The sequence below is a fragment of the Furipterus horrens genome, unplaced genomic scaffold, assembly GCF_987537825.1.
Source record: "Furipterus horrens unplaced genomic scaffold, mFurHor1.1.pri manual_scaffold_1, whole genome shotgun sequence".
Classification (NCBI taxonomy): Eukaryota; Metazoa; Chordata; class Mammalia; order Chiroptera; family Furipteridae; genus Furipterus; species Furipterus horrens.
The window spans coordinates 122,225,386-122,248,473 of record NW_028327171.1 but is presented as its reverse complement, the minus strand read 5'-3'; the positions used below and the strand labels follow the sequence as shown (position 1 = coordinate 122,248,473).

Here is a 23,088-nt window from a genome sequence, read left to right as displayed (position 1 = left end):
AATCTTTTTTCTTCTTCTTAAAGAGGTCCCTATAACATTCCTTGTAATACTGTTTTGGTGGTAATGAACTCCATTAGCTTTTTCTCACCTTGAAAACTCCTTGTCTGTTGTTCAATTCTAAACAATAGCTTTGCTGGGTAGAGTAATCTTACTTGTAGTTTCTTGTCTTTCAACACTTTGAACATTTCATGCAAATCTCTTCTGATCTGCACAGTTTCTACTGAGAAATCAGCTGACAGTCCCTTGTAAGTAACTCTCTTGCTGCTTTTAAGATTCTCTCTTTGTCTTTAATCTTTGGCATTTTATAATGATGTGTCATGGTGTGGGCCTCTTTGAGTTCATTTCATTTGAGACTTTCTTCACTTCCTGGACTTGTATGTCTATTTCCTTCTCTAGGTTAAGGAAGTTTTCTGTCATTATTTCCTCAAACAGGTTTCCAATTCCTTGTTCTCTCTCTTCTTCTGGTATGTCTATGATGCGAATGTTGGTGGTACAGTTGGAGTTATCCCAGAGGCCCCTTACACTATCCTCATTTTTTTGGATTCTTTCTTCTTTTTGCTGTTCTTTTATTTTGGGGAGGAGGGGCAGGCTTTCAGCCCAATCACCGTTATTGGAGGATTTTTATAAGTATGTTTTATTGATTATGCTGTTACAGTTGTCCTAATTTCTTTTCTCTTTGCTTCTCTCAACCCAGTACTCCCCTTCCCTCCAGCAATCCCACCCCCCCCCTTAGTTCATGTCCATGGGTCATGCATATAAGTTCTTTGGCTTCACCCTTTCCTATATTACGCTTAACTTCCCCCTATCTATTTTGTATCTACCAATCATGCTTCTTAGTCCCTGCACCATTTCTCTATTTCTTCCCCTTCCCCCTCCCAGCTGATAACCTTCCACATGAGCCCCATACCTATGATTCTGTTCCTCTTCTGGTTGTTTGTTTAGTTTGTTTTCATTTTGGGGAGTTCTGTTTTTGATAGCTGTGAGTTTGTTGTCATTTTAATGTTCATAATTTTGATCCTCTTTTTCTTAAATAAGTCCCTTTAATATTTCATATAATAAAGGCTTGGTGATGATAAACTCCTTTAGCTTTACCTTGTCTGGGAAGCACTTAATCTGCCCTTCCATTCTAAACAATAGCTTTGCTGGATAGAGTTATCTTGGTTGTAGGTCCTTGCTTTTTATCATTTTGAATACTTCTTGCCAGTCCCTTCTTCTCTGCAGTTTCTTTGGAGGAATAAGCTGATAGTCTTATAGGAATTCCTTTGTAGGTAACTCCTTTCTTTTCTCTTGCTGCATTTAAGATTCTCTCTTTATCTTTAACCTTTGGCATTTCAATTATGATGTGTCTTGGTGTTGGTCTTCTTTGGGTCTAGCTTGTTTGGGACTCTCTGTGCTTCCTGGACTTGTATGCCTATTTCCTTCACCAAATTAGGAAAATTTTTTTTCACTATTTTTTTTCAAATAAGTTTTCAATTTCTTGCTCTTCCTCTTCTCCTTCTGGCACCCCTATGATTTGGATGTTGGCACATTTAAAGTTGTCCCAGAGGTTCCTAAGCCTGTCCTCATTTTTTTCACTTCTTGTTTCCTCATTCTGTACTGGTTGACTGTTTATTTTTTCTTTATGTTCCAAATCACTTATTTGAACCCTGGTTTCCTTCCCTTCACCATTGGTTTCATGTGGATTTTCCTTTGTTTCACTTAGCATAGACTTCATTTCTTCCCTCCTGCCTTTGCTGTACTCAAGCATATCTGTCAAGTCTATGAGCATCTTTATCACCAGTGTCTTGAACTCTGTGTCTGATTGGTTGGCTATCTCGTTGTCACTTAGTTATCCCACTGAAACTTTGATCCTTTCCCTCTTTTGAACCATACTTCTCTGTCTCCTCAACTTGACAGGCTTCTGTGTTTGCCTCTATGTCTTGGGTAGAGCTGTCACACCTGTTATGTTGTAAGGGGTGGAGCCTTAAGTATTCATCAGTATGGGGCGACCCGTTTCACTATGTTGTGGTGCTATGTGTGGAGGATGGATCTGAGAGGGAACAATGCTGCTTATTCAGCATTTGCCCCTTTTCCAGGCACTTCTCCCACTTCCCATATGGGACTGGCACCTTTCTAGCTATTGCCCTGGTCATGGCTCCCAGAGGGGTGGGTTTGTGGATGTTCTAGGACTGTGGGGGCCCTTTAAACAAGCAGACTCTGATGAGGGAGCAGCAGTTTCTTCCTCCACCCCAACCCCCACTGGTTTTCAGTCAGAATCAATGAGGTTCTATTTTCTCCGACTCTGGAACCTTGGTCTGTATGGTCTGGTCTGGTGCTGGGAGCACTCTCCAGGTGTCCCTCCCTACTTTTTTAAATATGTGACGGCACTTTCTGTTGGCTGGCCACAGCCGCTCCCACAAACACCACTGCCACCTCCACACTGCATCCTCTCTGACCTGGCTCTGCCCCTCCTACCTATCTGGATGAGTATTTCTTCTTTATATCTTTGTTTGTTGGATTTCCATGAAGCTCGATTTTCTGGAACTCCTAGTTGTCTCCAGTTTTGAGGTTGTTGTATTCCTTCTTAGTGTGGCAGGTGACGCAGCGTGTCTATCTATGCCTCCATCTTGGCCAGAAGTCTTTTTTTTTTTTGCTGTTCTGATTGGGTGTTTTCTGCTATCTTACCTTCCAAATTGCTGATCCAATCCTTTGCTTCATTTAATCTATTATTGATTCCTCTAATGTAGTCTTCATTTCAGTTATTGTATCCTTCATTTCTGAGTGATTCTTTATATTTCTATCTCCATATTTATGTTTCCTAACTTTTTTATTGAAGTTTTCACAAAGATCATTAAGCATCCTTATAACTAGTGTTTCAAACTCTGCATCTGGCAAATTGCTTGTCTCCACTTTGTTTTGTTCTTTTCCTGGAATTTTATTCTGTTTTTTTCAAATAGGGACATGTTTCTTTGTCTCCTTATTATGGCTGTCTCCCTGTGTTTGTTTCTATATATTAGGTAGAGCTGCTATTTTCCTGGTCTTGGTAAAGTGACCTTATGTGGTAGGTGTCCTGTGGGGTCTAAGTGGCCCAGTTACCCTGATCTGGGTGCTTCAGGTGTGTCTCCTGTGTGGGTTGTGTGCATTCTCCTATTGTAATTGAGCCTTGATTGTTGTTGGAATATCAATGGGAGAAATTGACCCTTAGGATGATTGGTTGTGAGGACTGTTCATGACTGCAGATGTTGTGCAGAGATTGGCCCTACAGAGCAGGATTCAATTTATTGAGGTTCTGGTGCCTGATGAGTCTACTTTCTGGGTGTGTCATTTCTTGAGGTGGTGGGTGGTATTCTGGTGCGGTCTACAGCCAGTCACCGGATGTCTTGGTTCTGGGGTCTCTTGGGAGGTGCAGGCCAAGGTCAGCCACTGCCTGTGCCCTACCCAGGGCCATTTGGTATGAGCTACAAAGCTGAAGATGGTTGCCATTTGTGCTGCATTTGGAGGTTCTTGAGAAAGGTTAAGCTGTGAACTGAAGCTGGCTGCCTCTAGTGCCAGGGTTGTGGCCACTTAGCAAGAGGTACAGGGCATACTGAGGCCAGATGCAATTTGTTTAGATTTTGAAACTTTGAGAGATTTTAGGAAAGTCTGCAGCATGAGCTGAGACAGACCATTTGTATAGAAAAATCACTGGACGCGTCCTGGGTGGGCTTATAAGTTGAGTAGGGTAGGGTCCCATGGAATCACCAGAGTGGAGAGAACAGTGTTATCTAGGTTGATGGAGACTCAGATATGTCACCTATCTGCATCTCGAAGGGGTAGGTTCAACAAAGGAACAATGGGTTATGCCAACACTTAGCTCTGGAAGAAAGCTGCCCCCAGCCCTCATCTTGAATCTAGACTAGTCAGTTCCTTTCCATATATTCCTAACACCTTTTGAGCTTCTGTCCCAGCTCATGATCTTGGAATCAGTGAGTCTGTCAGTGAGTGAGTCCACGCATGGGCTTCTTAAGAATAATGACTGGGAGTCCAGAAGCCTTTCATCTCACTCAACCACAATCTACACTGATTTACACAGCCAGAAGTTATAGGGACTTCTCTTCCTGGCACTGGAACCTTGGGCTGGAGAGCCTGGGGTGGGACTGGTACTACTCACTTCTCAGGGTGGACCTCTGAAGCAGAGATATCCCTCCCAATTTTTAACCACCATATGTAGTTGTGGGACCAGCCAGCTCTTTGTCTACCAGTCTTGAAATGGCTTCTATATATTCTTAGTTTTAGTACTTTTGTTCAGCTAGACTTCAGGTAATGATGGCTGTTTTATAGTTTAGTTGTAATTTTGATGTGGTTGTGGGAGGAGAAAAGTACAGCATTTACCTCATTGCCATCTTGACTGGAAGCCAAGCTACTTGATCTGAATCTTTGTCCCAGGGCCTGCTTCTGGAGAACCCAAAGGAAGACACCCTATCTATAGTTCAAGTGACCATTATCTCTTGTGCAGACCTCTCGATGAGTCTCTCTGAACTCACTCCTGTCCTACAATGCAACTTCCATGCTGTGGCAAAATTGATCTTTCATTGCAGGCAATCATATTACTCCCCTTTGAGACAGGCCACATCTTTCCATTGCTCTTAGGATCAGGATAAAAGTCCTTCGTGTGTTCAATGAAGTCCTCTGTGCTGTAGCCCTGCTGCCTTTTGAGCTCATGTTACAGCAGGCTCCCCCCATATCCACACTCTGTTCTCAGCACAATGACTTTTCTCAAACACATTGTGCTGCTTTCTGTCACATGTGTGTGTCTATGTCCACTCTGTCTGCACACTCTTTGTCCTTCTCTTTGCCAAATAATATATCCTCAGGTCCTAGTTCAAACCACTTTCTCAGAAAAGTTTTCCTGGAGTCAAAGGTCAGGAAAGATCTCTCATACATACTTATGCTACTTATTTCATTTCCATTTACATTAATCTGAGATTATTTTATTAATGTCTACCTCATCAGACAGAGTTATAATGGCTGTGGCAGAGATGGTCCATTGCCCTTTCTTCTTTCTCACTAACAGAACAAGAACTCATTCAAGACGCCCATATGCACAGCCAAAAATTTTCATCTTCAGACTCAGTTGCATCCAGAGGTGGCCATGCAGTCCAGTTCTAACTGATCAAGTGTGAGCAAAGTCACCTGGAGAGCTTTAGGAAAGTTTGGCTTCCCAGTATATCTCACCCTTCCTTCTTCTGACTTTCTTCTTCTTCCCACCAGAAAAACAGGTGCTCTCCTTTCTCTGGAGGTGCAGCAGCCATCTTATCACCATCAGGCAAATACCACACATTAAGCAGAAATACAGAAGGAATCTGGGATCTGATGACATCTTGGAACTTTGCACTGGTTCTGGACTTTTTGTAATGAGCAAAAAAAAAAAACCAACTCCTGTTTGATGAAGCTAGTTTTTCACATGCAGCAAATACAATACTGAGTGATAAGAGATTAATCTATGTTCCTTTTTCCTCACCTATATCCTTTATTCTTACCACAGTCACCTCATAAGAGTGAGTGCTAAGTATTTTCTGAAAGAATGCTTTTAACTTCATACCCACCCTATAAAATAGATGTGGAAACTGAGGTCCAGAGACATCAAACAACTTATTCAAGATCATAATCTGTTTAACTTAAAAGGTTGGGCCCCTCCTCTCCCTCCTCTTCCTCTTTCTTTATTTTAAAAAATGGAGGTAAAATTTACATGAGAGTTCAAAGCTGTTTCCTCCTTTTAGCCAACAACATGTTCTGTAGCATTGCCACTACTGGTCAGGTGGTGGTCTTCCCCCACACTACTGAAGCAGAATAGGCAGGGGAGAAGAAGGCCTCCACAGAGACAGGTAAAAGGAGAAAGAAATCAGCAGCACAGTGGGCATAGCAGGTAGCAGCTTGGGCAATGACCAAGTTCCTGGGAGCGTTGGCACGGTGCAGTGGCTGGAGTGGGAGAAGGAATCATCAGATTGGCCATAGTGGACAATGAGAAACTGGACAACCAACAGCTCAAGAATTTCAAGAACAATGGCCATGACTTGGAGAAAAGAGTATTGCAAAAAAATATGTATGGCCTCTACAACAACAAACTGGATAACCTGAATGACATTGGATAAATTTCTAGAAACACACAACCTACCAAGATGGAGGCATGAACAAATAGAAAGTGTGAGCATACCTCTAACAAGTAAGGAAGTTTAATCTGTAATTAAAAATTTTTTTTTAAATAAAAGCCCAGATGGCTTCACTGATGATTTCTACAAAATATTTAAAGAAGAATTAACAATACTAATCCTTGTCAGACTCTTCCAAAAAACTGAAAAGGAGAAAACACTTTCAAAATCATTCTATGAAACCAGAATTACCCCATCCATACCAAAGCCACACAAAGAATTTACAAGAAAAGAAAACTACAGACCACTATCCCTGGTAAACATTGATACCAAAATCTTCAACAAAATAGTAGCAAACTGAATTGGATTAAAAAGCATTCCTGCAATGCAAGGGTGATTCAATATATGAAAACCAATCAGTGTAATATACCATTTTAATCAAATGAAAGACAAAAACCACATAATCATCTCAGTTGATGCATAGAAAGCATTTGACAAGATTCAACACCTTTTCATGACTTAAAAAAACTTAAACTCTGAACAAAAGAATATTATTTCAACATAATAAAGGCCATGTATGAAAGCCTACAGCAAACATCATACTCAGTGGTAAAAGACTGAAAGTTTTTTCTGTAAGATCAGAACAAGACAAGAATGCTTGCTTTTGCCACTTGTATTCAGTGTAGTACTAGAAGTATTATCTATAGCAATTAGGCAAGAAGAAGAAATAAAAGGCAGCCAAATTGAAAGGAAAGAAGTAAAATTATCTCTGTTTGCAGATGACATGATCTTATATGTAGAAAACCTTAAATATTGCACAGAAGAAACTGTTATAACTAATAAATGGATTCAGCAAGGTTGCAGGATAGATACAAAATCAACATACAAAAAGCAGTTGCATTTCTATGCACTAATGAGGAACAACCTGAAAAAGAAATTAAGAAACAAATCCAGGGGGCTAACCCCACCTCTCCCCCAGTGGCTGAGGTGGCAGAGGAGCTGTGCAGCAAGCCCCACACTCCAGCAAACAAGGTGCTGAAAGCAGCACAGAATGTGCAGATGGTTATCTGCACACTGCCTAGGCAGCGCCTGCGACACCCTGCCCACCATCCCTGGGCCTAAGGGTGGACACCATCACCTGGACACTGTGCACAAGCTCCAGTCTGCTCTATGTGGGTAAATTCACAGAGAAACATGAATGAATAACAACAGAAAATAGTATTAGAACAGTAAAATTGAGCAATATTGCACAGGAAGTGTTGGGAAATGGTGTTTACTGTAGTCCGCCTGAAACTGGGAGAAAACTGAACAAACAGGATGAATTTGGTACTTTGAAAAGTGTGAAAGCTTTTAGTGAATTCTGTTCTCCTCTGTCAAAAGTAACTGATATTAGTGAAGCTCTTACAGAAAATCCAGGACTTGTCGACAAATCTTGTTATGAAGATGGTTGGCTGATCAAGATGATACTGAATAACCCTTAAGAACTAGAGGAGCCAATGAGTAAAGAAGAATATGAGAAACACATAAAATCTATTGAGGAGTGAAAATGAAACCTCCTAAATGAAGTAGTGTGAAACAATTTTTTTAAAGAAACAAATCCATTTACAATAGCATCAAAAAGAATAAAATACTTAGTAATAAACTAACCAATGTGAAAACTACAAAATGTTACTGAAAGAAATTAAAGAAGACACAATAAGTGGAAAGACATCTGTGCTTATGAATTTGATGACTCAATATTGTTAGAGATGTCAATATTACCTGAAGTGATATACAGATTTAGCAATCTATCAAAATATTTTACTTAACATGTATGTATATATGTATGTATTTAGCATTATTTGCAGAAATGGAAAACTATCCTAAAATTTTAATGGAATTTCAAGAGACCTGGAATAGCCAAAACAATCTTGAAAAAATAGCAAATTTGAGATCTCACACTTTCTGATTTCAAAACTTATTACAAAGCTACAATAATCAAAATATGTGGTACTGGCATAAAGGCAGGCTTGTAGACCAATGGAACAGAATAGAGAGCCCAGAAATAAAACCTCGGGGATCCGAGATGGCAGAGGAGTAAGTGAGAAGTGTGCTGACCTCCTCTAAGGACCAGTTTGGAATTGCAGCTGAATTATAGAGAGGTCATCTGGAATGACCAACTGAGTGGTTGCTGGAGAGAAGCTGTATAACCAAAGACAGGTGGAGGAAGCCACTTCATCACAGCATGACTGGTATGGAGTGCAAATAAAATGCAAGAGGACTGGCTGGGCTCACACAGGTGGCAGCTGAAGTGCCAGAGGGATATTTCAGTGGTGGGGGATTCTCCCTTAGAAATGGACTGGGCTCTGAAACCTACGGTACCAGAGCCAGAAAGGCACCCAGATAACATCCAGCTGTGAAAAGCAGCAAGATTTCTGTCTGCCAGAGAGAAAAATAAAGATGCAGAGAGCCTTTTAAGGGGTGGAGAGCCTTTTAAAGGGCCAACACACAAAATTTCACTTGTAGCCATTTACCCTAGGCTCCAGCAAAGAAGGGCATAGAGGACTGGAAAAGCTTGAGGAGAGTTTGGGGATGGAGGCTTTGGGGAGAGAACTGAGGATGCAGCCAATGGGATTCCTGTGGTGACTCATCCCACATACTGTAGGAGCCATTTTGCTTGGGCAGAGCAGTCCCATCCAACTGGCATCAGCCTGAGGGGAAGCAATAGCTCCACCCACAGGAATTACTCTGCTCCACCCTGTGGTTTTTAAGCCTGACTGCTGATTACAGATTGAGTAGATTAACAACTGAAGGAAATAGCCACAGATTGTGGATCGCTGGTAGTCTCAAACTGGCTGCCTAAACCCAGACTGGGACACAATCTGACATCACCAAAGGCTGATCCAGAAAGAGAAAAGAGTGGTAAACACTAGATTCTACTGAGACAAATTCCACCAGTCTTCTTAAAGATTTGCAATCTTCTTAAAGATTTGCATTATTTTCTCTCCTGCACAGCTTTTTAATATCCATTTCTTGTCCTTCAAGTTGTGCCTATTAGGTCACTACTTTTTATATTATAGTTTATTTCTAATCTTATACTTTGCTCCTCCCTTTCTTTAATCAATTTTACCTTCTTTTTGTTTCAACTTTTATTTACTCTCTTGCTATGACTTGTTTCTATCCTGCATTCTTCCTAATTCTCCCCCTTCAGTCTCTCAAAACCACTTTTCTTGTCATTAGTCATCTCACATTATTTTCCCTGTTCTTATAATAACCTTTTTCTCTCTCCACCTTTATTAATCTTTGCTTGTTGGTTGTGAATATGGTGGTCACTGTTGCATTTCTTCAATTTTATTTCTAGATCTTCACTATTTCTCTCTTTCAAGTCTCAAATTTTACCATTCTCCTCTCCTATTTCATTTTCCCTACATCCTGCCTTTTCTTCTTTTCATTTTAAATTTCAATTTTTCCCTGTCTTAACCTGGTTTCCATTTCTCACTTTTAGTATTTCTTGTCCCTCTATAATCTCAAAATCTCTTCCCTTTCCTCTAGACAGCTCTTAAGCTTTTTTTCTTTCTCTTTTCCCTCTTATTCCCATCCACCTATATTAATCTTTGCTCTGTTGTTGATATTGCTCTGGTGGAATTCCTTCTTAAATTTAGCTCCTTTTTATTTCTTCTTTTCTTTTTTACCCTACTCTCTCTTCCTCTCTCTCTTTATACATATATACATATATATATATATATATATATATATATATATATATATATATATGAAAGCTACAAGGAACTTACAGCGCACTACACCAGCATGAAAAAGAACATAGAAACTATCAATAAGAGCTAGGAGAAAATGAAGAATACAATATCTAAAATGAAAAATATAGTAGAAGGACTTAAAAGCAGGCTAGATGAAGCAGAGGATTGAACCAGCAAGCTGGAGGACAAGGTGGAAAACATTTCCAGACAGAGCAATGAAATGGAAAGACTCAAAAGAATGAAGAGAGCTTAAGGGAGCTACTGAAGCAATTAAAACCACATCATAGGGATACTAGAAGGAGAAGAGGAGCAAGGGATAGAAAACCTGTTTGAAAAAGTAATGAGAGAAAACTTCCTTGCCTGATGAGAGAAAAAGTCATGTAAGTCCAGGAAGAACTGAGGGTCCCAAAGAGGCCCACTCTAAAACACATCATAGTTAAAATGGCAACACTGAAAGACAAAGAGAGAATCTTAAAGACAGCAAGGGAAAAACAGGTAAGTTACACACAAGGGAGTTCCAATAAGGCTATCAGCTGATTACTCAACAGAAACACTGCAAGCCAGAAGAGAATGGCAAAAACTAGTCCAAGTAATAAAAAGCAAAGACCTACAACCAAGGCTACTCCACGAGCAAGGCTCTCTTTTAAAATAAATAGAAACTGAAATAAGGAGTTTCTCAGAAAAAAAAAAAAAAAAAAAAGCTTAAAAAATACATCATCTCCAAACCAGCAAGCAAGAGTTGCTAAAGGGGCTGCTTTAAGAAGATGAAGAAAAAGAGAAAGAAAAGAGAGAGAAACACAGGTACAAAGGGAAAGAATGGCAATGAATAAGTATCTATCAATAATAACCTTAAATGTAAATGGATTAAATGTTCCAGTCAAAAGATATAGGGTAGCTGAGTGGCTAAGAAAACATGACCCACATATATGCCATCTACAAGTGACCCACCTCAGAACAAAAGACTTACACAGACTTAAAGTGAAGGGATGGAAAAAAATATTCCAAACAAATGGACATGAAAAAAAAGCAGAGGTAGCAATACTTATATCAGAAAAAATAGATTTCAAAACAAAAGCCATAAAAAGAATCAAAGAAGGACACTGATAATACCTAAGGGAACAAAAAATGAAGAATATATAATCCTTGTAAACATATATGCACCAAATACCGGAGCACCTGAATAAATAAGGAAAATCTTGGAGGACTTCAAGAAGGATATTGACAGCAACACACTCATGGTAGGGGACTTTAACACCTCATTGTCAACAATGGACAGATCTTTGAAGCAAAGAAATGCCAAGGATATTGTGGCATTGAACAACACTCTAGATCAAATGGACTTAATTGATATATTCAGAACCTGTCACCCCCAAAGAAGAAAATATACATTCTTTTCTAATGAACATGGAGCATTTTCAAAAATAGAGCACATGGTAGGACACAAAATAAGTCTCAACAAATACAAGAAAATTGAAATCATATCAAGCATCTTCTTGGATCACAATGGCTTAAAACTAAAAAACAACCTCAAGGAAAAAAAACAAAAAACATTCTAATTCATGGAGATGGAATAACATGCTATTAAATAATGAATGAGTTAACAATAAGCTCAAGGAAGAAATCAAAAAGTTTCTGGAAACAAATGAAAATGAACACACAACAGCCCAAAGACTATGGGACACAGCAAAGGAAGTCCTGAGAGGTAAGTTCATAACAATACAGGCCTACCTAAAAAGAACAGAAGAATCTCAAATAAACAACCTAATCCCATAGCTACGAGAACTAGAGGAAGAACAAACAAAGCCCAGAGAGAAATAGTAGGAAGGAAATAATCAAGATCAGAGCATAAGTAAATGACATAAAAACTAAAAGAACAATTCAAAGGGTCAATGAATCCAGGAGCTGGTTCTTTGAAAAGATAAACAAATTAACAAGCCTTTAACCAGATTCATCAAGAAAAAAAAGAGAGAGGACCCAAATAAATAAAATCAGAATCAGAAGAGGAAAAATTAAAACCAGTACCATAGAAATACAAAGGATTGTAAGAAATTACTGCAAAGAACAATATGCCAAGAAATTTGATAACCTGGGCGAAATGGACAAATTTCTAGGAACATACAATCTTCCAAAGCTGAATCAAAAAGAAGAAGAAAGCCTGAATAGACTAATAAAAACCAGTGAAATTGAAGCAGTAATCAAAAAACTCCTGGCACACAGAAACCCTGGACTGGATGGCTTTAGAGACAAATTTTACCAGAGATTTAAGGAAGAGCTAACTCCAATCCTTCTCAAACTATTCCAAAAAATTCAAGAGGTAGGAAGACTCCCAAACTCTTTCTATGAGACCATTATCCTAATTCCAAAACCAGGTCAAGACACAACAAAGAAAGAAAACTACAGGCCAATATTGCTGATGAACATAATTGCTAAATCCTCAACAAAATAGTGGCAATCCAGATCCAGCAATACGTTAAAGAGATCACACACCTGGGGATGCAAAAATGGTACAGTATTCACAAATCAATAAATGTAAAACACCACATAAGCAAAATGAAATACAAAAATCACATGGTCATATCCATATATGCTGAAAAGGCATTTGATAAAATCCAGCACCCATTCATAATAAATATACTCAGCACAGTGGGAATAGAGGGAGCATTCCTCAACATAATAAAGGCCATACATGAGAAACCTACTGCCAACATCATTCTCAAAGGGCAAAATTTAAAGCTTGCCTCTTAAAGTCAGAAATAAAACAAAGGTGTCCACTGTCACCACTTCTATTCAATATAGTATTGAAAGTTCTAGTTACAGTGATCAGACAAAATAAACAAATAAAAGGCAACCAGATTGGAAAGGAAGAAGTAAAACTGTCATTATTTGCAGATGACATGATGGTGTACATAGAAAACCGTATATTCTCCACCAAAAAACTACTTGACTTAGTAAGTGAATTTGGCAAAATGGCAGGTTAAAAAGTCAATACTCAGAAATTGAGGGCATTTTTGTACACCAACAATGAACTATCAGAAAGAGACACTAGGAAAAAATCTCATTTACTATAGTAACAAGAAAAATCAAATACTTAGAAATAAATTTAACCAAGGAGGTAAAAGACTTGTACTCAGAAAACTATAGAACACTGAAGGAAGAAATTGAGAAATATATAAATAAATGAAAACTTATATTGTGCTCATGGATTGGAAGAATTAACATAATTAAAATGTCCATACTACCCACAGTAATCTATAGATTCAATGCAATTACTATTAAAATACCAATGGCATATTTCACAAATCTAGAACAACTATTTTTTAAAATTATATAGAACTAAAAACCACCCCAAATATTCTTAGTAATCTTGAGAAATAAGAACAAACTAAGAGGAACCATGATACCGGATATCAAACTATAATCAGAACAGTCTGGTACTGACATGAGAACAGAAGAATTAATCAGTGGAACAGAATAAAGAGCCTAGAAATAAGCCCAGGTCTCTATGGTCAATTAATATTTGACAAAGTGGGCACAAGCATACAATGGAGTAAAAATAGCCTCTTCAACAAATGGTGTTGGGAAAACTGAACTGGTACATGCAAAAAAAAAAAAAAAGAAACTAGACCACCAATTTACACCATTTAACAGAATAAACTCAAAATGGATAAAAGACTTTTAAATATAAGTCATGACAACATAAAAGCCATAGAGGAAAACATAGGCAGTAAAATATCAGATATCCCACACAGCAATATTTTTTCCAATATGTCTCCTAAGGCAAGAGAAATAAAAGAAAAAATAAACAAATTGGTCTATATCAAATTAAAAAGCTTCTGCATGGCCAAAGAAACCATTATCAAAATGAAAAGAGAACCAACTGTATGTGAGAACATAATTGCCAATGATACTCAGATAAGGGTTTAATCTTCCTATATATAAAGAACTCATATGACTCAACACCAGGAAGACAAAAATCCAATAAAAAAATGGGCAAAGGACCAGAATAGACACCTCTTCATGGAGGACACACAGATGGCCCATAGATATATGAAAACATGTTCAACATCACTGGCTATCAGAGAGATGTAAATTAAAACCACAGTGAGATATCAGATATCACCTCACACCTATCAAAATGGTTATCATTAACAAATCAACAAACAACAAGTGCTGGCTAGGATGTGGAGAAAAGGGAACCCTGGTGCACTCTTGATGGGAATGCAGACTGGTGCAGCCACTGTGGAAAACAGTATGGAATTTCCTCAGAAACTTAAAAATGAACTGCCTTTTGACCCAGCAATTCCACTGCTGGAAATATACCCTAAGAATCCCAAATTACCAATTCAAAATAACTTAAGCTCCCCTATGTTCATATCAGTGCTATTTACAATAGCCAAGTGCTGGAAACAGCCTAAGTTCCCATCACTAAATGAGTAGATCAAAAAATTGTGGTACATTTATACAACGGATTACTATGCAGCAGGAAGAAAGAAGGAACTCCGACCTTTTGCAATACCATGGACGGAACCGGAGAATATTACATTAAGTGAAATAAGCCAGCGGGTGAAAGACAAATATCATATGATCTCATCTATAAGAGGAATCTAATGAGCAAAGTAAACTAATGAGCAAAATGGGACCAGAGGCATGGAAAAATGGAACAGACTGACAGCTGCCAGAGGGGAGGTGTGAGGGGGATAATGGTGGAAAGAAGGTGAAGGGACTAGTCAAGGAACATGTATGAATGACCTATGGACATGGACAATGGTTTGTGAATTGACTGTGGGAGTTAGGAGTGGGCTTGGTAGAGGAGGGCAAAGGGGGAAAAATTAGGACAACTATAATATAATAACAATAAAATCTTTGAAAAAAATGAATAATATTCCATTGGAGGTACACATATTTTGTTTATCCATTCATTCATCAACTGACAGACACTTGGGTTATTTCTACCTCTTGGCTATTGTAGCTAGTGTTCCTATGAACACACATGTACAAGTATTTATTTGAATACCTGTATGGACACTTTTTCTAAATCCACCCCTCCTTGCCATTAGATGTGGGAAAACAAAGAAGATAAGGGACTAAAAATAAAATTTAAATATCAAATTAATTATATTATAAATCTTAATTAGTAATAATAATTAATATTGAAATAATAATACTGTTGAAACACCTGTATTTAACATATGTTATCTTATGTATCATTATAATTCTGAAGTACACAGCCACTTTATAAACCATAAAACTGAGTCTCAGAAGTTAAATAATTTGTTCATGATTACACAGCCAGTGACCCGAGGTTTTTCTGACTCCACACTGCCTTTCTGACTACCTCACTTATCAAACTAGCATTGGAGGTGAGCGTATAGATGAGAGATACACTGCCTAGACAAGTAATTTCTCACCAAACTCTTACCAAACAAATGGTACAAAAACCTTGGCTGTGTGCACAAGCCCCCAAAAAGAAAGAACGGTGATGCTCTGGCTCTTTGAGTGTGTTTGGACAGATACCCAGAATCACTCTAGACCCTTCCTTCCAGCTGATTATCTGAATGAATACAGCTGGCTCAGCCCTCCACATCCTCATCCTGGTCCAGAAGACAAACTTCCCCTGACACAGTGGGACTGGACTCAATCCATGTCAGGAGTGGATGAAGGTGGGCTACGTACCCGGTGCTGGCTGCACCATGCCTAGGTCTCCTATCCTCTCTTTGGAGAGTTCCTGCAGGCACTGGTCTCGTTCCTCCCAAAGCACCTGTAGCACATCACATAGTCGAGGGAGAGCTCCAACCTGCAAATCCAAAACCAAGAATGTTCATCACTGCAAGTAAGTTGATTCTACCACATAAGGACTTAATGTGAGCAAGAATGAGGCTAGACAACGGGGATTCAAATTCCGGAAGGCAAAGCACCTGCTCACAAGAAACTCCTAGCCCACAGTGAGGTACAGGCAGCCAATTTTAGGAGGGAGTTCAGAAAAACAATCTGCAGCTTGTCCACTGCAAATCTTGCCCTTAAGTTTATCAAGACTTCCAAGTCCAACAGCTTTTTGGTTTCTGGGCGCCTCACTACTAGTCTGTAGGACTTACTGTATTCCACTCCAACTGTGCTTGTTTCTCAGGTTTCAAAAGCTTAGTTTGGTTCAGACAAGGTCTTTGAAACTTACATGTAATCATCTCCCTGTCCTACAGAAGAGAGCATATGTCTAACTCAGACCAATAGCTACTGAAGGGAGGAGTTGAAAAGGAGAGCTGAGGAAGGACTGGCACATAGTCCTGGCTTCTTAGCTCTTCCTAGAGTAGATTTCCAAAGCATGACTCCATTCTTTCATTTGTACCTGAGACTTAAAAAAAAATGTGTGAATGAATAAGTGAATAAGCACTAGACTTAACTCCTACTTTACTTTCTACAAAGTATGGAATTATAATATTACAGATTCCTTTCACGTACATTGACTTATTCAATTCTCAAAATAACCTATAAAACTCTCAGCAAAGTGGAAATAGAAGGGACATACCTCAAATTAATAAAAGCCATATATGACAAACCCACAGCTAACATCACACTCTATGGGGAAGAGCTGAAAATGTTTCCCTTAAGATCAGAAACAAAACAAGGACTTCCACTTTCACTACTTTTGTTCAACATAGTACTGGAGTCCTAGCCACAGCAATGAGACACGAAGAAGTAAAAATCATCTAAATTGGAAAGGAAGAAGTAAAATTGTCATTATTAGCAGATGACATGATACTATATAGAGAGAATCCTAAAGATTCCACCAAAAAACTATTTAAACTGATAATAAATTTAGTAAAGTAGCAGAACATAAAATTAATATTCAGAAATTGGCCGCATTTTTATACATCAATAACAGACTATCAGAAATAGAAATGAAGAAAACAATCCCATTTACGATATTATCAAAAAACATGAACTAGCTAGGAATAAATTTAACCAAGAAGGAAAAGACCTGTACTCAAAAAATTATAAGAATTGAGAATAAATTGAAGATGACACAAATAAATGAAAACCTGTACCATGGATAGGAAGAGTTAACATTGGTAAAATGTCTATACTACCTAAATCAATCTGTAGATTTGATACAATCCCTATCAGAATACCAGCGACATGTTTCCAGAACAAATAATCCTAAAATTTATATGGAACCATAAAAGATCCTGAATAGCCACAGCAATCTTGAAAAAGAAGAAAAAGGTAGGAGGTGCCACACTACCTGACAACAAACTATACTAAAAGACTATAGTCATCAAAACAACATGGCACTGACATGAAAACAGACATATAGATCAATGGAACAGAATAGAGAGCCCAGAAATAAACTCGCACTTATACAGTTAATTAATATTTGACAAAGGCGGCAAAAACATACAATAAGGTAAATACAGGCTATTCAATAAATGGTGCTGAAAAACTTAGACAAATACATGCAAAAATGAAACTAGATCACCTTCTCACACCATATATCATACAAGAATAAACTCAAAATGGATTAAAGACTTAAATGTAAGAACTTGAAACCATAAAAATTTTAGAATAAAATAGGCAGTAAAATCTCAGACATTGCTTTGAGCAATATTTTTTCTTATATATAAATAAACAAATGGGACTACATGAGACTAAAAAGCTTTTGCAGAGCAAAAGAAACTGTCAACAAAACACAAAGACAACCTTCAATTGGGAGAAGATATACACCACTGATACACCTGATAAGGGGTTAATATCCAAAATTTATAAAGACTCCATATATCTTTTTTCTAAAATTTATTTTTCTAATAAAGTTGTCCCACTTTTCTCCCCACTGTCCCCCCAACACATCCCACTCTTTTTCCCACAGTCAATCTCGACCCTGTTGTCCATGTCCATGGGTTATTTATACTAGTTCCTTTACTAAACCCTTCCCCTACTTACCCTACTTCTCTCCCTCCTGCCTCTCCCCCTTCACCCCAATAACTGTTACTCTGTTCCTTGTTTACATGCCTCTGGTTCAATTTTGTTCATTAGTTTGTGTTGGTCATTAGTCTCCTGTATTAGGTGATATCATATGATATTTTTCTTTCTTTGCCTGGCTTATTTCCCTAAGCATAATTCTCTCTAGTTCCATCCATGTTGTCACAAATGGCAGGAGTTCCTTCTTTCTTTCTGCTGCATAGTATTCCATTGTGTAAATGTACCACGGTTTTTTAATCCACTCATCTACAGATGGGCACTTAGGGCGTTTCCAGCACTTAGCTATTGTAAACAGTGCTGCTATGAACATAGGGGTGCATAGTTCTTTTGAATAGGGGTTTCAGGATTCTTCAGGTATAATCCTAGCAGTGGAATTGCTGGTTAAAAAGGCAGTTTCATTTTTAGTTTTTTGAGGAAATTCCATACTGTTTTCCACAGTGGCTGCACAAGTCTGCATTCCCACCAACAGTGCACTAGGGTTCCCGTTTCTCTACATACTCGCTAGCACTTGCTGTTTGTTGATTTGTTGATGATGGCCATTCTGACCAGTGTGAGGTGGTATCTTATTGTGCTTTATATTTGCATCTCTCTGATGGCTAGTGATGTTGAGCATTCTTTCATATGCCTACAGGCCCTCTGTATATTCTCCTTGGAAAAGTGTTTGTTCAGGTCCTTTGCCCATTTTTTAATTGGGCTGTCTGTCTTCTTAGTGTTGAGACATGTAAGTTCTCTATATATTTCAGATATCAATCTGTTGTCTGAGGTATCATTGGCAAATATGTTTTCCCATATGGTTGGTTCCCTTTTCATCTTGCTGATGCTTTCTTTTGCTGAGCAGAAACTTTCATTTGATGTAGTCCCATTTGTTTATTCTTTCCCTTATTTCCCTTGCCCTAGGAATATGTATTGTTGAAAATATTGCTATGTGGGATATCTGAAATTCTCCTGCCTATGTTTTCCTCTAGGACTTTTATGGTGTCACATCTTACATTTAAGTCTTTTACCCATCTTGAGTTTATTCTGGTGTGTTGTGTAAGTTGGTGGTCTAGTTTCATTTTTTTGCATGTCCCTGTCCAGTTATCCCAGCACCATGCCTTTAAAGAGGCTCTTCTCACTCCTTTTCATGTTCCTTCCACTTTGTCAAATATTAGTTGACCATATAGACCTGGGTTTATTTCTGGGATCTTTATTCTGTTTCATTAATCTATATGTCTGTTCTTATGACAGTCCAAGCTGTTTTGATTACAGTGGCTTTGTAGTATAGTTTGATGTCAGGTATTGTGATTCCTCCTACTCTGTTCTTCTGTCTCGAGATTGCTGTGGTTATTTGAGGTCTTTTTTTGTTCCATACAAATTTTGAAGTACTTGTTCTAGGTCTGAAATATGTCACTGATATTTTAATAGGGATTGCATTGAATCTATAAATTGCTTTGGGTAGTATGGACATTTTAATGATGTTGATTCTTCCCATCCATGAACATGGTACATGCTTCCATTTATTTTTATCTTCCTTAATTTCTTTCTTCAGTGTTATGTAGCTTTCCGAGTACATGACTTTTACCTCCTTGGTTAAGTTTATTCCTAGGTACTTTATTTTTCTTGTTGCTATAGTAAATGGGATTTTTTTTTAGTTTCTATCTCTGATATTTTATTGTTGGTGTACAGAAATGCCTTCGATTTCTGAATATTGACTTTGTACCCTACTATTTTGCCAAATTCATTTATGAGGCCAAGTAGTTTTTTTTGTGGAAGTCTATAGGGTTTTCTATGTACACTATCATGTCATCTGCAAATAATGACAGTTTTACTTCCTCTTTTCCAATTTGGATGCCTTTTCCTTTTCTTGTCTAATTGTTGTGGCTAGAACTTCCAACACTATGTTGAATAGAATTGGAGAGAGTGGACATCCTTGTCTTGTTCCTGATCTCAGGCAGAATGTTTTCAGTTTTTGCCCATTGAGTATAACGTTGGCTTCAGGTTTCTTGTATATGGCCTTTATTATGTTAAGGTATGCTCCCTCAATTCCTATTTTGCTGAGTATTTTCATCGCAAATAGGTGTTGTATTTTATCAAATGCTTTTTCAGCATCAATTGATATGATCATGTAATTTTTGTATTTCATTTTGTTTATGTGGTGTATTTTGTTTATTGATTTCTGAATATTAAACCATTCTTGCATCCCTGGGACGAATCCTACTTGATTGTGGTGTATGATATTTTTAATGTGTTGCTGGATCCAGTTTGCCAATACTTTGTTGCTGATTTTAGCATCTATGTTCATCAGTGATATTGGCTGTAATTTTCTTTCTTTGTGTCTTTATCTCGTTTTGGAATCAGGGTTATACTGGCTTCATAGAAAGAGTTGGGAGTCTTCCCTCTTCTTGGATTTTTTGAAATAGTTTGAGAAGGGTAGGCATTAGTTCTTCCCTAAATGTTTTGAAAATGCATCTATGAAGCCATCTGGTCCAGGACTTTTGTGTGCCACGGAGTTTTTTCATTACTATTTCAATTTCACTCTTTGTTATCAGTCTGGCCAGGCTTTCTGCTTCTTCTTGATTCAGTTTTGGAAGAGTATGTTTCTAGAAATTTGTCCATTTCATCTAGGTTGTCAAGTTTCTTACCATACAGTGGTTTGTAGTAATTTCTTACAGTCTTTTGTATTTCTGTGGTAGTGGTTGTGACTTATCCTCCATTATTTCTGATTTTGTTTATTTGGGTCCTCTCTCTTTCTTTCTTGATGAACCTGGATAAAGGCTTGTTGATTTTGTTTCTCTTTTCAAAGAACCAGCTCCTACTTTTGTTGATCTTTTGAATTGTTTGTTTAGTCTCTATGTCATTTAATTCTGCTCTGATCTTGATGATTTCCTTCCTTCTACTTGCTTTGGGCTTTGTTTGTTGTTGTTCTTCTAGTTCTTGGAGCTGTAGGGTTAAATTTTTAATTTCATATTCTTCTATCCTTTTTAGGTATGCCTGTATTGCTATGAACTTTCCTCTCAGGACTGCTCTTGCTGTGTCCCATAGGTTTTGGGCTGTTGTGTGTTCATTATCATTTGTTTAGAGAAACTTCTTAATTTCTTCCTTGATCTCATTGTTAACTCATTCATTACTTAATAGCATGTTATTCATTCTCCATGAGTTTAATGTCTTTGAGTTTTTTCTTTGAGTTTTATTTGTAGTTTCGGGGCATTGTGATCTGAGAAGATGCTTGATATAAAATCAAATTTCTTAAATTAGTAGAGACTTGTTTTGTGTCCTCCCATGTGGTCTGCCTTTGAAAATGTTTTATGTGCACTTGAAAAGAATGTATATTTTGCTTCTTTGGGGTGAAAAGTCCTATGTATATCTACTAAGTCAATTTGATCTAGAGTGTTGTTCAATGCCTCAGTATCCTTGGTGTTTCTTTGCTTTGAAGATCTGTCCATTGTTGACAATTGGGTGTTAAAGTCCCCTACTATGAGTGTGTTGCTGTTGATATCCTTCTTGTAGTCTTCCAAGGTTTTCCTTATATATTTAAGTGCTCCTATGTTGGGTGCATATATATTTACCAGGGTATTATCTGCTTGATAGATTGTTCCCTTAAGTATTATGAAATGTCCTTCTTTGTCTCTTTTTATGGCCTATGCTGTGAAATCAGTTTTGTCTGATATAATTACTGCTACCCCAGCTTTTTTTTTTTTATGTCTATTTTGTTGGAATACTTTTTTCCATCCCTTCACTTTTAGTCTGTGTAAATCTTTTGTTTTGAGGTGTGTTTTTTGTAGATAGCTTATATGTGGATCATGTTTTCATACCCATTCTCCTACCCTATGTCTTTTGATTGGAGCATTTAACCCATTTACACTTAGGTTATTATTGACAGGTATTTATCCATTTCCCTTTGTACCTGTGTTCCTCTCCCTTTCTCTTTTTCTTCTTTTTCTTCAAGAATTCCCTTAGCATCTCTTGCAATGCTGTTTTGGTGGAGTTGTATTCTTTTAGTCTTCCTTTGTCTGAGAAACTCCCATTTTACCTTCCATTTTGAAAGAGAGCCTTGCTGGGTAGAGTATTCTTGGTTGTAGGCCTTTGTTTTCCATTGCTCGAAATATTTTTTGCCATTCCCTTCTGGCTTATAGTGTTTCTGTTGAGAAATCAGTTGATAGCTTTATTGGAGCTCTCTTGTATGTTATTTGCTGTTTTTCTCTTGCTGCCTTTAGAATTCTCTCTTTGTCTTTGAATGTTGCCATTTTCATTATGATATGCCTTGGAGTGGGCCCTTTTGGGTTCATCTTCATTGGGATCCTCTGTGCTTCCTGGACTTGCATGACTTTTTCTCTCATCAAGTTAGGAAAATTTTCTGTCATTACTTTTTCAATCAGGTTTTCTTTCCCATGCTCCTCTTCTTCTCCTTCCTGTATCCCCCTGATACAAATATTGTTTTGTTTCATGTTGTCCTGCAGTTCTCTTAACCCTCTTCATTCTTTTTCAGTCTTTTTGTTGTTGTTGTTGTTTCGTTGCATTGTCTGGGAATTTTTTTCAACGTTGTTCTCTAACTCACTGATCCGATCCTCTGATTCATTTAGCCTGCTTTTGATTGCTTCTAATGTGTTCTTCAGTTCAGAATTTGTATTCTTCATTTCTTCCTGGTTCTTATTGATATTTTCTATGACCTTTTTTATGCTGGTGTGGTTCTCAGTAAGTTCCTTGTAGCTTTCCTGGAGTTCTTTGTAGTTTCCCTGGAGTTCTTTGTAGTTCCTCTGCAGTTTATTGTAGTTTTCTTTGAGTTTGTTGAGCTCATTGAGCTTCCTCATTACTATTGTTTTGAATTACAGGTCTGATAATTTGCTTACTTCTCTTTCATCTGTCCATCCTTCTGGGAATTCCTCCTTTCCTTTTGGTGGGGTGTTGTTCCTGTTTGGTGGCGTGTTATTCCGCCTCTCCATTTTGAGTGGCTGGTCTTGTTTGTTTCTGCTTCCTAGATTGATCTGCTTTTATTTTCTGTCTTTGTGGTGTGACCTTCTGTGGTAGCAATCTGTGTGATTCAGTGGTGCAAACTCCTTGATCTCCTTAACTTGATGCTCTTGGGATGCCCTTTATGCCTTTTATTTGGACTCTCTAGTAGTATTTCGTTTTGTTTCTTGTTTTGCGCTTTCATGGGTCATTCCCTTAAATTGGCTGACTGAGAGTCACTCTGCCCACTTCTGACAGTTGTTGAGCTGCCTCTGGCTGATGTCTCTTGGAGGGGAGTAGTCTGCTCATGAGATTTCTCCTGTAGGACTGAGGTTGAGTCTGCCCTG

General features: G+C 38.0%; 1 protein-coding gene across 1 annotated transcript in view; it reads right to left on the bottom strand.

Moving 5' to 3' along the window:
- The window catches only part of SCTR (secretin receptor), a 98,475-nt gene that overhangs the window by 58,407 nt on the left and 16,980 nt on the right, over positions 1–23,088 (bottom strand). Inside the window, exon 2 of the mRNA XM_090279332.1 lies at positions 15,518–15,638. Coding sequence (XP_090135458.1) covers positions 15,518–15,638 — 121 coding nt within the window. The remainder of the gene's footprint in view (positions 1–15,517; positions 15,639–23,088) is intronic.